This window comes from Podarcis liolepis, assembly GCF_965112155.1.
Source record: "Podarcis liolepis genome assembly, chromosome: 9".
NCBI classification, from domain to species: domain Eukaryota; kingdom Metazoa; phylum Chordata; class Lepidosauria; order Squamata; family Lacertidae; genus Podarcis; species Podarcis liolepis.
Window position 1 is genome coordinate 46,169,805 of NC_139564.1, and position 15,307 is coordinate 46,185,111.

At 41.3% G+C, this 15,307-nt stretch overlaps 1 protein-coding gene across 4 annotated transcripts in view; it reads left to right on the plus strand.

Annotated features, from left to right (window-relative positions):
- Positions 1-15,307, plus strand: part of GALNTL6 (polypeptide N-acetylgalactosaminyltransferase like 6) — a 458,632-nt gene that overhangs the window by 199,376 nt on the left and 243,949 nt on the right. For all 4 annotated transcript variants that reach the window (XM_083520305.1, XM_083520303.1, XM_083520304.1 and 1 more), the window contains exon 5: positions 304-470. In XM_083520305.1, coding sequence (XP_083376431.1) covers positions 304-470 — 167 coding nt within the window. The remainder of the gene's footprint in view (positions 1-303; positions 471-15,307) is intronic.

Here is a 15,307-nt window from a genome sequence, read left to right on the forward strand (position 1 = left end):
GTGGGGGGGGGGGTTTCTTTACTGTGTGAAATATAAAGCATTCCTTTAAAAGAGGGAATTTCTCTTAAAATGTCATCTGTCGATTATATCAAAAGACTTGATCTGCTTTCCACTACGAAGTGTATGCCACAATATTGATGGCCAAGGCAGACAGATTGATGTTGGAGGGTACCCACAGTAAAAGGCATTTGAACTGTTTGAACATTTGCTCTCCCGATTTCTTTTATAAGAAATGATATTTGAAAGGTGCCAAACCTGTCTTTATCATATTCTTACATGGTCTTTTTTCTTTCCTGTCCTCAGCTGTAAGCACAAGGTATACTTGGAGAAGCTTCCAAACACTAGCATAATCATCCCATTTCATAATGAAGGCTGGACTTCACTCTTGCGAACCATACACAGCATTATCAACAGGACTCCAAGTAGCCTAATAGCAGAAATCATTCTCGTGGATGACTTCAGTGACAGAGGTAAGACAAATACCTTCACCACTTGCGCAGTATAGTTCTCTCATATAAATCAGAACAAAATCACTCTTTTCTATGGGGGAAAAATCATATTACTATGATTTGCTTGAGAACTATGTGTTCAATTAGGTGTCCTTGGTAAGATTGCTCTGTTCATTTGTTTTTATCCAATGTCTGATATATTTTATACCAAGGGCAAAAGAAGGTTTAGGAGTCTCCTATGTCCTTTCCCTAAAATAGCATGGCTGATTTGGTGCATTGTTTCTGTAGTTTGCCAGATAACTAATGCTGAAAACATCTTTTTTGCTCAGTGTTATTCTTCTGAGTAAAAACCCATTAACTTTGACCTTTTGGGGAAGCTGTTTATCAGATTTCCCACTTTGTATTTTATTGCATGAGACAGCTTGATTTAACTGTAATGCCACAACAACATAGCAGTACATTACAATGACGGTATTATAATTCAGTATGTTGGGAGCTGGAAAGCAAAGCTTGCTTCAAGATATGGGCTCCCCTAGATCAGTGTTTCCCAACCTTTTTTGGGCAAAGGCACACTTGTTTCATGAAAAAAATCTCGAGGCACACCACCATGCCAGATGGGGAAAGGTCACTTTTTACTTATGTAAAAAAAAATAAAAAAATAGTAACAGCATAGAAGGTAATGGTTAGGCTAGCATCCCTCTTCCAAATATGCTAGGTTTTTATTTGCAGGGACTGTTCTACATGGGAAAGCATTCAGCACTGTCATTCTCCCATCTGCCATCTGAATTGGTACTATTCTGGGTCAACTTACTCTGCTGCATGTGTAGATGAAAATGGCACCAAGTGTGGGGGAGGGGGCAGAACAGGTTTCAGATACAGGATATTAAGCATACACGTACTTCAGATTGAACTGGTTGCTTGCTTTGCAAGTTTTCATTTCCCAAATGACTGCCTTGGCAAGCGCAATATCTACCAGGCTCAACGCCGGTCTCGCGCTGCCGCTTCCCGCGCTCTCAAGGACCCGGGAGGAGGAAGGTGTGAAGGCAATCCCGAAGGCGCGAAAACGTTATCAATTGCTTCTTCTTGTACAACTGCAGCCAGATCCTACCCGTATTTACTCTGGAGTAAGCCCTAGTTTGTTCACGGGGTTTTGCTCCCGCGTAAGTGTGCACGAGGGATGGCAGCCTTAAATATCGGGGAGACGCAGGAGTCGCCTGCGCTGCTGTAATTCCCCCTCCTTTTGGGGAGGGAGGCGCTGGGCTACTGTGTTTACTTGGAAGTCCCACGGAAGTTAATGCATTATTAGGCTACTACTGGCTTAAGCCGGTGCCCGCCTTCATCCCTAGGCGAGAGGCACAGAGTTCTGTTCCGTCCGGGCGCTGCCTCTTTAAACGAGCGCGTGGTTGAAGAAGGCGCTTGCCCAGCTCCCCTCTGCGCCTCAGAGGGCGGGTTTGAGCACGCGCAATGCGCCGCCCTCCCGCCCTGCGCCGCAGTCTCACGCTCCTCCCTTTTGCGCGTGCTGCCCCGCCCCATTGGCCGGGTCTGTCAGCTGATCCTGTGTTATTTCCTGTGTGTGTGTGTGAGGGGAGAATGGAGAGAGAAACCTCGGCACCACCACCGCGGAGCCGCCCCCGGCTCGACGCGGATCCTCGCCGCCACCGCCCCACCTCTCGCCGCCCGACTCGCCCGCCTCCCTCCCACGGCACACCAGGCAACGTCTCGCGGCACACTAGTGTGCCGCGGAACACCGGTTGGGAAACACTGCCCTAGATTAACTGGGCACAATCCAGGCAGAGTCAGATGCACCTCCATTTGCTTAACTTTGTACTTTATGTCACAATCCTATGCATGTTTACTCATAAAAATTCACACTGAATTCAGTGGGTCTCAGTACTTCCTTTTAAGTAGAGAGCAAGTGTGATATGGTGGCTACAGCATCAGAGTGGGATTAGGAAGCCCCAAGGTTCAAATCACTACTTAGCTATCAAGTTCACAGAATGACCTTGAGCCTCATTGTCTCTCAGCTCAGCCTATAAGACAAGGTTGTTGGAAGAATATAGTTGAAGGAAGTCAACCGTCTATACTGCCTTGAGCTCCTTGTTGGCAGCCACGTGTCCACTCCATCCACCCTCGGTGGAAAAAAATAATAATCTTTAAACAGGCCCATGAGGGCAGAGCAGGCTCAGGCAGCATGGATTGGTAGCTTTGAGAGCAGAAAGAAAAAGGAAGAGAATTTAAAACAGGCTGGGGTGAAATGGAGCAGCATTCCACACTAACATTTTATTGTTTTGCTACAGGGTCATCTGTAAATATATAATTACAGTGCTTAGAATTGCAGGCCAGAATTGCAGTGTTAGGCATGCCAACCTAGGAGGAAGTCCCACTGAAGATAGTGATACTTACTTCAAAGTAAATATGCATAACATTCTGCAGTACATTCCATTAATTCACTGGTATTTTGGCTAGAATATTAAGTCTACGTACTAGGAAATATTTCCTGTTTAACCCAGTTGTTCCTGCTTTCCAGTAGGCATGCTTTGGAATAAGATGGGAGATGATTCCATGTACCTAATTAATCTGGCAGGAGCCCACTTAAAGTGAGACAAAATGTGATTTATGAAAAGTCTTTAACTGTGTGTGTGTTCTTAAACCATTTTTGTCTGTGTCATTAATTTGTAAGCTGAATAGACATACCTTTGTTCTCTTATCAGAGTAAACATAAACATAAATGAAACTACTCTCTGCTCTGCACATTAATCAAATTAACTGATGGTACAAGCCAACTGTTACTGTTTCATGGTTTAACATTGTGAAAATCAAATAGCTTTCTTTCCATGACAAATGCGTGCTCATTGTTGGATTTGATCGAAGGTGTTCTGCACTGGATTTTTATTGTTCATGGCTGTACATGTTTATTAGAGGGATTGTGGCGCATGTGAACAACCTTTTTCTGGTACTTGTTTGGAACTTTTGACCCAGGCAAAATGGATTGTTGTGACATTTATATGACATTGGTAAGGGCAGTGGAAGACAAATGGGATTCTTGAATCAGAGCTTCTTGGATGGGAAGCCCTGTTGCTAAGGCAGTTCTCAGACGTCTTAGTGAATCAACATTGTGATGGAGTGTGTCTCGGAAAGAATTTCATTTTACAGTTTTGAAGCTAAAACCGAGGTGCGGCATATGCATCTCTCTGTCTTTCATATCACTGTCAGCCTCCTTGCAATGTGAATTTTGATGGACTGTCTCGCTTCGCATTAGGTAGCTTAGCTGCAATCATATAATACAGATGATGCACATTTGAAAGCATCTATTCAGTGACCAAAGGCTTCAGGGAACTAGATAAATATAAGATAGCATTGTGTAATTTCAGTGAACTTTTCAAGAGAATGAGAAAATTGTGGGTCATGTGTAAATATATGTAAGGTTCAACAGTATTTTAAAACTTCCTTGCACACAGAAAACTATCATATTGTGGTGAAGTGTTCAGCCTAGTCTTCTTAACCCAGACGCTATTTTCCATGTGCAAGGAATTTTCTAGTGGGGAAGCATTTTGATATGTGATGTTCCACCTGCAGGCTGAAGTGGTCCTTTGCAAGGAAACATTTAGCACTTTATCCTGAAAGTTAGAAAGGGTAAAGTGGTAAAGGTTCCCTTGCCATTTATACAGTAAACTGGGCCTGAGAGTATCAACATTTCTCCATTGACACCAAATTGGCTGTCCTTAACAATATGCCATCTCAAGTGTCCAGGTGAAACGTTTGTGTTGTTGTAAAGCATTTGTTGGTCCAGCTGCTCTTCTTTTCTCTACACAGTAGCTCCCACTACAAAAGTTGACACATATGTCACTTCAGATTACCAGAGTGACTCCCTTTCTACTTCACCATACCACATTAGCATAAAAGTGACCACTTTTCCCTCTTAGAATTGTATGCTTATGCATGTCACTATGGTAACACATGGCAATACACTTTGCATATGTGCTTAACAGCTATGGCTTGTTAAATGCAGGTGTGAAAGCTCTTTCTGGTTCTTCTATGTTATACTAGGGAGATGAGCTTTCTCCCCATAATGCTGTGTTGCTTTGGAGTCTTTTGTGCTTTAGGGAAAGGAGCTAGGGGCTTTTATGGCCATTCACACCCCTTAAAATGTTTTCAAAATATGATTTGGAGTTAATCATTGTCTCATAAGACCCTTTATTGCAAAAACTTTTCTGCAAAAGTCTGCTGAGAAGAAATTGCCAAGAGACAAACAAACTTGTCAGAACTGCAGTTATTTAGCAAGGTGGTAAATGTTTAGCACCTTGAAAGGACTGTAAAAATAGATGAGGGGAATGGTTGTGCATTTCCAACTTTATATTCTTATCTAATGCTAATACTGAAGTAAAATAAAGGGCCTTCAGTGAAAGACAAGAAAAATATTTTACTGCATAGCATACCACTGAGGATTCTGCCAGACTACCTCTGAAAAGTTGTTTTGTACTTCTTTATTTTTTACACATTTTTACCCTGACCCAAAATCTTTGGGTTGTTCGTGCATAACTAAGCAATAAATTCTGGCATTTAGATAATGGGAAACCAGAAGGACTGAAACACTTCTAAATCTTGGTAGGTCTCAAATGAGAGGGCTAGTGTTGGAAAGTAGAAAGACGGGAGCTGAAATGATAGTCTATTTGACAATATTTCCATTAAGAATTATGTGTCAGTTGACGGTGTGAGAGTTCTGCTACACCCCAGCCATACTACATTGCAATACTACATTGCAACTCCTTACCCTACATATGGGATGGTATTGCTGTGCTGATATTAAGGTTAGATTGTATCTCATTACGTTTTTGCAAAGATTGCCTTTAGTATCTCTTAGTATGTTCTTCCATTTATGAGCTGTCTAATCTGCGGCAGCCATTTTTGTTTTGCATCTAATTGACATAAGACAGACCTTCTGACATAATTGGTTTAGCTTGCTTTTAGAGGGATTAAATCTGTTCTACTGCAGTCACAAGGATAGTCGGAAACACAGCCTTTGATGATATGCTAATAATGACCTTTGCAAGTCAGCCTTTTGTTTTTTTTCTTAATGTCTGCATTAGCACTGCCAATCCTGTCAGCAGTTAACAGTGGATGCCTAGTGAGTAATCTTGAAAATCCCCATTTGTCAAGCAGCCATGTCTTTCAATACTTCTGGTTCTCTGCAGCAGTTTTTCAACTAAGGCATGTTGTTAATTGGATGAAAAAGCATTCTTAACTGCTGAATTCTTTTCAATAGTATCAAAAGTTTTTTGGTTTTTTTAATTTCACCCTGAGCCGTTGATTAGCATGAAAAGGTGTGTTGACGTGATATTCCACTCTTTAACCTTTCAGATCAACACATACTGTACCTGATAAATAGATGTGCATGTTGCCCTTCTGCTAGCTGGGCTATCCAATATGGCACCTTCCAGGTATTTTAGATTCCAGTTCCCATCAGCCCAAGCTAACATTGGTCAGAGATGATGGGTGCTGGGGACCACAACATCTGGAGGGCACCATGCTGACGAGCCTTATGCAAGTGTAGCATGCAGCCTACCAGGACTGGCCCAAAACATTTTCCTACCTGAGGCAAGTCAACAGTGGGAGGCAAACCCGTCACCCAGCTCTGGGTGGGACGACTCTGGGGACTGGCATAGCTAAGCTGGAGTAGGGGGTTGGCTGGGTGGGGCCTACACATCCTGCCACTGCTGCCTCCTCCACCCCATGGTGGCTTCTGCAGGGAAGCAGCCAGGCTTGGAGCCCTGCCCAGGTGGGAGGCAAGATCTTTGCAGTGCTGAATCTGCAGCAGAAGTGGCAAAGGTGCATGAGGACATTGCTCTATTTTGTTATTACTTAGTTGTTATTTCTGTTTAAGAATTTCCTGCCTGGCTTGCCTCAGTGCTTTTGTCATCTGGTGCCATCAGCTTGTATGTGATTTTATCCTTTACTTTTTGCCTGTGGCATCTCCAGACTCTCCTTCCTCACTCATGTGCAAAAGAAGTATACCCTGTTTTGATCTGTAAAAGCTCTGTTGAGTCCACATCCTGTTTCCACAGTGGCCAGTCATATGTTTATGGGAAGCTATTAGGATGCACTAGCTTTTACACATTTCAAAACTGAAGTTTTATGGATTTCATAAGGCAGGGTAAACCCTCTACCACCACCTTTGGAAGTTTAGCAGTTTTAATTTGGCATGTCCAAATTTGTGAAATATTCTCATTAGAACAATGAAATGATTTGGGCAGTGAGGAAGAGCCAAAGATGCTGGTTAAAAGTCAGAAACAAACTCTCTTCCCTAGCAATTAGTTGCATGGCTTATTTTATTGCAAATGAAATCTCTATTTTGCTTTCAGACAGCTACTTTGATCAATATACCATTGATGTGACACATGTTTCTAGATGGTTGGCTTCAGGTCTTGGGCAAGCATATTGGCTTCTGATGTGATGAAAACTTCTACAATAATTCATTATGTTATAGCAGGTCTCTGTTGCAGAAAGTGCTCCACTCCTATTATGGGAGATTCCTTAATCTCTTTCCATTGTTGCAAATCTAGCTTCTCTTGCACATTTTTTTTTAAAGTCTGCAATATTGTATTATACTGCTAGTATTGCCAGGAACAACTTCTGGTTCATTCTTTTTCTTTCTCAGCTGACAAAAGAGGTATGTGGAATAGCATGATTTAGTTCTGCAACTGCTAAATATGGCAGGGCTGGCAGAACACCTCACCACTGCTCATTCTCTGCTCTGCCTGGCATCTGGTTGCTGCCTGCTGCAACAAATTTGGCAGTACATTGGTAGTGCCAGTGCACATCATGGTCTAACTGCATCTCTGTCCCCTGACTGAGTCAGGGGTTTTCCCCAAGAGGTGCAGTCTATAACACCCTGGGGAAAGGTGACTAGCAGTCATTCTACACCAGCAACAAGCAAGGGCCCTTTTAGAAGGAGCTTTGATCCTCTTTGCCTTGAGATGGATTCAAGATTGCTACCTGGGTTGTCTCCATCGTAGTTCTGATCCTGATTTGACTGATACATCACTTTTGACACATTAATGGGTACAGATTTGGCAAAGTAGTTAGTAGCAGTAGTGGTAATAATAATAATAATAATGCAGAACATATCATTAGCACTTCTGAGTGTTCAAAGCACTTCCCATACATATTAGATATTAATCAATTTCAATAATTTTGCTTCCCAGGACAGGTGTTAAATTGCCATACCTAAGTTACAAAAATTCTCTCATCACCAGTTACTGCTACCAGGCATGATCACCTTGGCAATTCTGTATACTTTTGAGATCCCCTTGGTAATGTCACAAACTTGCTTTATCTCTTCAATTTTCTGGCCTTTTGGCCCTTCTAGATGTTTCTGACAACTAATGATAGCATTTCATGTATCTGTTAAAGTGGGCCACAGCCCACAAAAGCTTCAGTAGTCTTTAAATTTGATAGCTGCCACACAACTCATTGTTACTGTTGCAATGGACCACCGTGGCCACAATGGATTCTTGTAACTCTTATAACAACCTTGTAAGTTATGTAGGTCAGTAATGGTATCTCCACAGTGGGGTTAGTGGCTGAGGATAAAAGAAAGAAGCTTGTCCAAGGCTATCTGGTGATTTCATGACAAATGAGATGTTTGAACCATAGACTTCTAAGTTCATAGCTCAATCTCAGTCACTGCACTAGATGACTAATAGCACAATCCTGTGCCTACTCAGAAGTAAGCTTCATTGACTTCAGTGGGGTTAATCCTAGGTAAGTGTGTATATGCTCACTTATGTAGGAACGAGTCCTATTGAACTCACTTCCAAGAAAATATAAATAGGGTTGCCATATTTCAAAAAGTGAAAAGTAGTTTTTGAGCTAGGAAATTCGCCAAAATCTACACTTCCGACTGTATAAGTGGACTTAATAAACAATAACTAGCAGTGGCGTAGCGTGGGTTGTCAGCACCCGGGGCACCCGGGGCAAGGGAAGTAATTTGCGCCCCCTAACCCGTGATGTTGCGCCCCCCCCCAGATGTTGCGCCCGGTGCGGCCGGCCCCCCCTGCACCCCCCACGCTGCACCACTGATAACTAGTACATGTACAAATATGTTTGCACCAGAAGTCTTGTATAGTACAGTGTTACCTCGGGTTACAGACGCTTCAGGTTACAGACTCCGCTAACCCAGAAATAATACCTCGGGTTAAGAACTTTGCTTCAGGATGAGAACAGAAATTGTGTGGCGGCGGCGGCACAGCAGCAGCAGTGGGAGGCCCCATTAGCTAAAGTGGTACCTCAGGTTAAGAACAGTTTCAGGTTAAGAACAGACCTCCAGAACGAATTAAGTTCTTATGCGAGGTCCCACTGTATCGGAAGCAATGTTCCTACCTAGAAAATAGTTTGGTGACATTTTTAAGCCACAACCATGTATTTGAGCAATTGGCCGTTACGTTACTTTAAGATCCGCTTGAGCTTTTCATGATATGCTGCTAGGTGCATAGTTGCCTACTGCTGTTTAGATCATCTAATCTAATTTACTCTATCAAGGATTCCAAGAAAGCATGAGCTGCCAGCATGGGCTTTGTGTAAATGTTCAATTTTATTTTGAAGCCACAGCTCTGGGAGAGTGGGTAAACCCCCTCACTGTAGGTTTCATGCACCAGTAAAAAGTTTCCCTAATTTTACCAAGAATAGCTGCCTGAGAACAACTTTTTGCAATCTAGAAGGGATCATCAGTCATCCATCCCACTTGAGAGCTGTGAGCCACTCCATCAACTTTTTTAATTTCAAAAGACAGTAACACAATTAGATGTGCATTTAAAACTGTCAAGGTTAATCAATTATCCTCTGTGTTAAGTTTACCAATAAAAACAAGTTGTCCCTTCTGAATAATATATACATGATTAAATTTACAAAGGTGAAAATGCCTGAGGCTGACATTTTTAAAATCTTCTACCAATGTTCCTGTGCAATCTGCTAGTCACCCAAAGGAGACCTATTACAGTCTCTCAACTTGCAAACAGTAGTAAAAGATGAAGCAAAAGTTAAGCTTATCTGAATAAGCTTTTTTTTTGTAGAAAATTGTAAACATAAATTACTATGTAATTCCAAAATCACTTTGTCCAATGTACCAAAATAAATAATTAGACTGTGCACAGAAAAAAAAATCACTTATGCCTGTGTATTTAAATTAGTTTAATGTCAGTTAATGAGACTGAGCTATCCTATTCATCGTTACTGCTACTGATTTTTAATATGCATGTACTTGGAAGAACAGGACTCACTGGAATATACTTATTGAAAAACAACAGTTGACATGATTCAGTCTGTCCCTACAGCAACCTAAATTCAGTGGACAAGAAGGGATAGGAATGCATGGGAAAATGGAGTAGGGAAAGGCAGTTGTAATGAAATCCCAAAACTCTGTTTCCTTTTTTCTGCCCGGGACACTGTTCAGCTGTAGACACCAAAGCAAAGAACAATAATAATATAACCAGCATTTTGCATGATTCTATGTGACGTTTGAGAGGAAACGAAGAGACATGTCTCCTCAAACTTGAGCCATTTCAGTATGCTACGTGCCAAACCCCCATGCATGGCCAGTCCTACCATGAGACAGAGTAAGGCTGCTGAGGGGTGGGGAATGGACTGAGCTAGGTATTCCATGCACCTTTACCTGCATTCTCTAAGCTAGCCTGCTGCACTCTGCTGCAGTGGAAGGTGCTGTTCCTTCAAAAAGCTGAAGCTACAAATCTGGGCAGCTTCTGTATCTGGAATAGAGGAAAGCACCCTCTTGTCCTTCACCTCAAGCAGCAGAATGTCTTGAACCGGCCCTGCAGCTTCTGCATATATGCAGTATCTAACACAAAATCCTATCAGATTGTATCCTTGAGTTCTCCTCACCAAAGCTTTATCAAAATGGCTAGATTTTGAACATTTTTTCCTCTGTCTCCATTTGCTGCTCATGCCCAGGAACCAAAGTTCTCCCTCATCATCTATAAAACTCAGTGTAAGGTAGACAATTTCACTTTCTTATTTTTAACGTAACCTATCCTTTCTCACTCACTTTTATTCTTGGAGCTGAGTCACCAGGCTTCACTCAGAGGAACTTACTCCTGCGACTATTCTGTCTGATTAAACCAAGCCAATAATTTTACTGGGATTTGCATAGCAGGTTGCAAGGTATAGTTTTCCTTACATTAGGAGTTTGACAGCAAAGCGAAGTACACCCATTTAAGTGGTATGCTAATCTCATTACTACTATCAAACACAGGAGGAATTGCTACTGTGTAAACATGTGCAGGATTGTAGTGTCAAGCATGCCTAAAAGACAAGGGATATAGATATAGATATAGATATTCTATGTAGGTGATTGCTTCTTATTCGTTGTTTCTTGTAACTGTCTTCAGTTTATGTAAAAAAAAAAAAAAAGAAGAATATATTATTTGGGGTTTGTTTTGGAAGTTTCTTTAGTATGTTCTGTCTTGAAACAATGTTTGCCCTCCAGCAGAAATCCCGAGAGCAACTTGTTAACAACAGAAAAGAGCGTGCGGGGGCACAGCAAAGGGCATGTTACTAGAACTGCCCTGATAAGACTTGGCATTTGTAGTGGTTTTTCTATAGCTGCTCAATTTCGCAATATCTAAATTGACTAGAATTGCTTTATCTACCTGGCCTTGGTGGGCAGGCCCTTGACTGACTCCAGCTACAAAAGCTAAGGCTACTAAAAAGACTCATGAGCTAGAGTATTGTGTGTGTGTGTGTGTGTGTGTGTGTGTGTGTGTGTGTGTGTGTGTTTGGGGGGGTTGCTGTTATTTATATTAATTTTTGTATCTTTATTTTAGAACTTAATATGATTTATGTGGAAACAATTTAATTTGTACGTTCAGTATTTTATTTATTCTTTATAACTACTTTTGTTAGGTTTGTAATTATGTATTTTTTCATGTTGTTAGCTGCTTTGAGCATAGTTTGAATTACGGAAAGGTGGCATACAAAGTAATTTATGTGTGCATCTATTTAAGTGGCAGAGATATGGTAAGTTAGGGAGCTGTTTAGTTTAGAAGGTAACAAATTTACAAATTAATTGTCAGGCTGAAAGTGGAATGCTAGGCCTAAGGCCATCAGTTTCCGCGCTGTTTGGAGTCCAAGCCCTCGGGTTTTCTCATCCTTACCATAAAGAAAAAGCATCCATCAGTGTGAAGGTAGCTGGCCTTGAAAATTACATGATGCTTCCCATGTTAATCACCTCATAAATGAATTAATCTGAACGTCCTCTTAAATCTAGCTAAAATCACAAACTTAGACACAGGATCACCATATCTGGTTCACTTGGAAGTAAAAATAGAAATGAAATAGGCTTATGTCTGCCTACCATCATTCTTAGGGATCAGTGCCAGAACCTTTTGCCTCTTAGTGGTTATGCTTCTCATGACTGTAGTCAAAGATCCATTTTTTTTCTCTCCTAGTTCTGGGAATACCCTCAAAACCATTAAAAAAGCTTTATGCAGAACAAAGCTGTATGTGTTTAGAGGATAGATGCATAATAGAATTTTCCCTCCTAAGATCTACTTGCTATCTAGATAGATGTTTTTATACCATTTTACTAAGGAATACATATTTATTAAATCTGCATTGACAGTTGTATGAAAGCTATTGATTTTACATTAAAAAGTAAATTAACAGGGTTAGTTCAGGATGTAAGACACATTTTGAGCACAATGTTTTAAAATTCTGTAAATTTCCATAAGTTTCATTGTTCCCCATTTTTCTTGGCATGTGGCAACGCGACAACATAACTGTAATATTTATATACATTGTTGGAAGTCATGTGGCCAAAAAGATTTTGAGCACACTATGCAGGGCTGGATTTAGGTTTGATGAGGCTCTAAGCTACTGAAGGTAATGGGGCCCTTTATATGTCCAGCTGTCCTTTGTCAACAACTAATCATCGTTGGATTTTTTGTGTTGAATATCTGCTATATGGTAATTTATGGACCTAATAGGCATCTAAAGCCATTTGCACATAACAAAATACGTATTTTATAAAAGTAATTGTTGAACTGAAATACAATTAAGAAGAAGTATATTAATAGTGCAGGGGGGAATTGTTGGGGGGGGGAGAGTGGGGCCCTAAGCTATAGCTTGTTCAGTTTATACATAAATCCGGCACTGACACTATGCTGTGTTCCATTAACTTCGGTATGATTACTCTCACAGTGTGTGAAACTTTATTGCAAAAACTACATGTGAAAGATTTCAGATCAAAAAGTGAAGCTGTGTATAATTTCTGTACTCTCATTGCATTGGAAAAAAATATTGTGGATTGTATAACATATTTGACTTGCGCAGGGGGAAGGTGCATTTAGAGATTTCACAGCTTGAGCAAGAATGAAATTCTACCTTACCTAAACAGCGTGTTCTATACCTGGGTACAGCAGCAGCTGCTGTTTCACCAACTAGAAGGACACTGCAAGTGATTCTTAAGATTAAACATATTCATAAGATTGTGAACGAACTTAAACTTTCCAAGAAGCCCTTTAGAAACACAGCATTGTCCTTGCCACAAGGTCAATGTAAAGTGAACAGGAAAGTTTGAAACAAAACAAAACAAAATACTGCACCTCACTATGCTCATCTGTTTGAATTTACTTGTATGTTTCCCAGTTCCAGTGCAGGAACTTAGCTCCCTGTACAGAGATGAATTGGCCAAGACTCAGCACCAAGTCAAACCAATATCATCAACATCACAGAATACTTTTTAAGTGGGTTGTATCAAATCATTGTGAGAGTGGAAGGCAACTTGTGCAACCAATCTTCCTTTTCCTTTCAACCTGCTATAGCCCACCACCCCGCAAAGAAAATCCCCGTCAGATTACTGATGGGGGAATTATTCAGTGTTGTTTACATTTTAATGAGAAAGTGCCTGATTTGAACTTTTTGAATCAATATGCAAACCAAATTCCTTCAAAATTTGCATACCACTAAATTTTGTGATTCAGCCTTATATGTGTTTTTGTGGGGAGGGACACCAGGAGGAAGTGTGCTTAAAATGCATAAATTAGTAAAAAAATAAAAAATAGCACAGAAAAATTCATTGCATTAGGGAAAATAGCTTTCAAAAAGTGCACACAAAACATAGTTTCTTCTATATTAGGAGAAAGTTACAGTAAAATGGTGTTGAATTTTCTTCAGCATTTTTTAAAAATCACAAATTACTGTGGAAAAGCAGAGAACTGAATTGTAAAAACAAGAAACTGAAAGAAGCCACAGTTGGCAGATTCATCCATCCCTATCCAATAGTGCCCAGGGCGGTACTGAACAGTGGGACTGTAGACTGGCTGCTGGAGACCCTGGGTTGAGAGTCTTCTTTGGCACCCTGTTGCCTCTTGGTCATAGGTATACATTTCTACCTGTTTCTACATCTCAGGAGTTGTGAACCTGTGGCCCAGAGGCTACACAGAGCCCTCTGCCTAATTCCATGCAGGTGGGGGGAGTCCATAGAGAGAAAAGGTGGGGAGGAAGAGGGGAAATAGATAAAAAAAACACAAAGCAGGCGGAGTGATGGAAGATGTAGTATACAGAAGCCATCAGCAAATGATCAGATAACTGGAAATCAGTACTGTACTTCCTGCAGAAGATGATGTGGCGGGGGAGAAAGGGTAATGGGTGACTGAACAAGAAGTGGATGTGGGTTATCTGTGAGAGGTCTAGTACTGTGGCCCTACCTTATTTATGTACCCCTATGATGTTATAGTTTATAATTATTGTGTTTTATTTCTGACTATCGGTCGAATAAAGGATATTGATTGATTGAAAAAGAGAAATCAGGGGAGCAGAGAGAGAAAAGGGACAGAGGCAGAGAGAGCAAGGGGTGCCCCACCCACTTAGGGCCCTGTGATTATTTACCACTGGCTTCAGTCCTGCTCATTATCAGCTTACCCTTAAATGAATGTGCCCCTCAACAGAATAAAGGTCCCATTACATTCACTTATCTAAGTATTGCTATTGATTTTAGAGTTAATTTCTATACCGCCTTTTAGACAAAGGGAACCCACCCCACAACCCGAAGGCACCTCACAAATATATTCTTCTTAGTGTGTGTAGATGTATTTTCAAGCCACTTGCACTATGTGTCATATGAATCTGATACTTATAATAATGCTAATATTTCTGTTAGTCTTTCATGGAATCATAGAGTTGGAAGGGACTCAAGGGTCATCTAGTCCAACCCCCTGCAATGCAGGAATCTCAGCTAAAGCATCCATGACAGATGGCCATCCAACCTCTGCCTAAGAACCTCCAAGGAAGGAGAGTCTACCATCTCTTGTGGGAGCCTGTTCCACTGCTGAACAGCTCTTACTGTCAGAAAGTTTTTTCGAATGTTTAGTCGGAATATCCTTTCTTGCAACTTGAAGTCACTGGTTTGAGTCCTACCCTCCAGAGCAAGAGAAAACAAGCATGTTCCCTCCTCCATGTGGCAGACCTTAAGATATTTGAAGATGGCTATCATATCTCCTCTCAGTTTCCACTTTTCCAGGCTAAATATACCAAGCTCCTTCAAGTGCACTCATAAGGCTTAGTTTCCAGAACCTTGATCATCTTGGTTGCCCTCCTCTGCACATGTCACAGTTTGTTAACATCCTTCTTAAATTTTTGTGTCCAGAATTGGACACAGTATTCCAAGTGTGGTCTGACTAAGGCAGTATAAAGGTAAAGGTACCACTGACCGTTAGGTCCAGTTGCGGACGACTCTGGGGTTGCGGCGCTCATCTCGCTCTATAGGCCGAGGGTGCTGGCGTTTGTCCACAGACAGCTTCCAGGTCATGTGGCCAGCATGACTAAGCCGCTTCTGGCAAACCGGAGCA